This window comes from Rhagoletis pomonella, unplaced genomic scaffold, assembly GCF_013731165.1.
Source record: "Rhagoletis pomonella isolate Grant_MI unplaced genomic scaffold, Rhpom_1.0 Rhpom_scaffold_00419, whole genome shotgun sequence".
In the NCBI taxonomy this organism is placed as follows: Eukaryota; Metazoa; Arthropoda; class Insecta; order Diptera; family Tephritidae; genus Rhagoletis; species Rhagoletis pomonella.
Window position 1 is genome coordinate 32,433 of NW_023458973.1, and position 2,467 is coordinate 34,899.

A 2,467-nucleotide genomic window follows, 5' to 3' on the forward strand; every position below is an offset into this window, starting at 1 on the left:
GGAGAAAAATCTTACCGATTCGCACAGCCTAAAACTTATTTTGGCGGAAATTTCTTGCACTATATGTGCCAAAACCGTGTTTGTGTAAGATTAAATTTCACAATATTGCAATAGTAAATTTAAAAAACTAATGTTTAACAAAATTGTATAAAATTTATAAGGTTTCGGAACTCATTTCGATCTTTTCCGGACTTCATTTGTAAAGAAATAAATATTGTACCAGCATGCTGGTATGTTCTATGCTTCGAGCTTGATTTTACAATCCCTTGATGGCGCCAGTAAGCTGATGTCGTGTATCCCCCTTTAAACGCGCAGGATCTACGAACTATGAAAAATATTTATAATTAATTACATTTTATTTAGAAAATTAAAATATTTTACGGATCATATTATTTAGTAAGGCAGACGATATTCGCTGCTTCGTTTAACTGCCGTTTTTTTCATTCAAATTAAATAAAAGGATAATTACAATAAATGTATTTAAATGCAAAAGTCAACAGGCTGTTGTTTTACTTAGGAATCTAAGCCCACACTGTTCGGAAAACGTGCTAGATACCGCTGTAGTCGTAAGAATTTAATCGATATTAAACGTTTGTCGAACCACCAGCCATTAATCTCATTATGTATTATACCAGCATCAATCTCACTACCACATCGAACATAAACACAGCAACTTTGTTTATCAATCTGGATATCTTGAATACAACAACGAGTTCCCACTTTCTCTATTAGAGCTGCTTCTATTATTTGTTTCAAATTCGGAATGTTGACTTCTGAGGAGTCAAACATATGCCGAATTTTTAAACATGAAGTAGGTGGGTTATCAATTTTATTTGCGCAATCGAATGCTGGACTTTGCCATTTCTTAAGAAGCCCATTTGCTCGAGTATTACCATTTGCATTACCTATCCATTTCATTGTTCGATAATCTTCTCCATCCACATTTTTTACACCAAATTGTATTCGGCTATCTGTTGCATCTAAAATTTGTAATGCTTCTTTCCAAAATTTTAAATGAGTGCTTCGTTTCTTAAAAGGAATCAGTTTATCACGCAAATGAATTATAATCACTTCACGTTCTTCTGGAGTTTCGCTAAGAGAAGCTCTATAAATGAGTTCGTTTACAATGTCTGTAGTGAACTGTTCAATAATATTAGAACGATTCACTCGCCAAGCCCTGATGTAACGATATATTGTATAGCTTATTCCAGACAGTAGAGCAATTATAGCTCCTATACCAATAATCACAAAGAAACTTTGAAGCTTTGTGACCAAAAAGCAAAATACAGGATTTACTATTAAAAATTTGTAGTTTTCCCCATCTGTTGTTGCTATATTCCACTGAGGGTTTTGCTTTATAAGAAATCTCGCATGTATCAAATGTTTCCTCCAAGTGTGCACATTGTAATTATGGCCCATTGTTTCCATATAATTTATGAGCTCTGCTTCGCTAATTGAAGTTTTTTTATTGTTACATTCATACTTTTTAGAACGAATTTTAAGGGTTTTCTCAATTTCCGCTATTAAATTAATTGCAATATCCGCGTCGACTGGAGACAAACAATCATCTGTTGTGAAGGTACCATCGCATACCGGTATTTGACTTACGAAATTGTAAGTTTGCAAATGCTTTGGACTTTGAAATATGTAAATTAATCCCAAGCAAATAAAAAATACTATGAACGTTCCAACTAGCACGCAAGGTTTAAAGCTTTGATTTAGCAGGGATTGAGTGCTTATATACGATAAAAAATCACACATCGTCCTCTTTGATTTGCTGAGATATTTGTTAGTTTCTTTTGGTAACGACAGAAGTGTTTGGAAATTATGTTCACATGCTTTTGGTTTTCGAAACGTTTTTTCCCGGAAACTCAATAATCTGCTTACAACTCCTAAATGAGATTCTTTGCAGGAGGTATTGGAAACATTCGTTTCTGGCGAACTTAGAATAAAATCCGTCGTAGGTGAATATAAATGATCAGTATGTTGCAGGCCACTCACAGTAAAAGGCAAGTACTCTTTAAGAGTGCGATTATATTTATGTTCAGTGCAGTTAGCGGTCTGCATTTCTTCCTTAACTGTGGACTTAATATTATATATGCGCCGAGTCATTGGCAAATCATGTTTAGACATCTGACCAGGATTCCTACGGTGTGACAGCATAGAGTTGGATTTGAAGTTTTTTCGTAATTTATTTATGAGTATACCACGCGTAGTCTCTGTGATAGGTATTTTAGGATATCCAAGGACTAATAATTTCTGCCTCAATTCGACATCACTTAGCTCCTCAAAGGTATTCATCTTATATTTTAATATGGTATGAATAATTTATTCTTCAGTATATCCAGTAAACAAACTTAGCTGTTTTTTTTCACCAAATTTGGTCCCCATAAAGGACTAGTGTTGCAAGCAACGCTTTTTCGGCAATTAGGGTGATGTGCAGCTATTTAATGTGGTGAAAATTATT

The 2,467-nt window shown here is 34.2% G+C and overlaps 1 protein-coding gene across 2 annotated transcripts; it reads right to left on the reverse strand.

The window, feature by feature from the left end:
- Nucleotides 1–200: 200 nt before the first annotated feature.
- On the reverse strand, nucleotides 201–2,377 carry LOC118750834 (inner nuclear membrane protein Man1-like). Of its 2 annotated transcripts, none has more exons than XM_036485561.1 (2): nucleotides 382–2,377; nucleotides 201–325 (listed from the first exon to the last, which is right to left on the reverse strand). In XM_036485561.1, the coding sequence occupies exon 1, from the start codon at nucleotides 2,299–2,301 to the stop codon at nucleotides 514–516; it is 1,788 nt and encodes a 595-aa protein (XP_036341454.1). In that variant the 5' UTR covers nucleotides 2,302–2,377; the 3' UTR covers nucleotides 201–325; nucleotides 382–513. The 2 variants fall into 2 exon arrangements, with proteins under 2 accessions (XP_036341454.1, XP_036341455.1); XM_036485562.1 differs by lacking the exon at nucleotides 201–325 and having other exon boundaries at nucleotides 336–2,146; nucleotides 2,208–2,294.
- Between the last annotated feature and the right edge of the window lie 90 nt (nucleotides 2,378–2,467).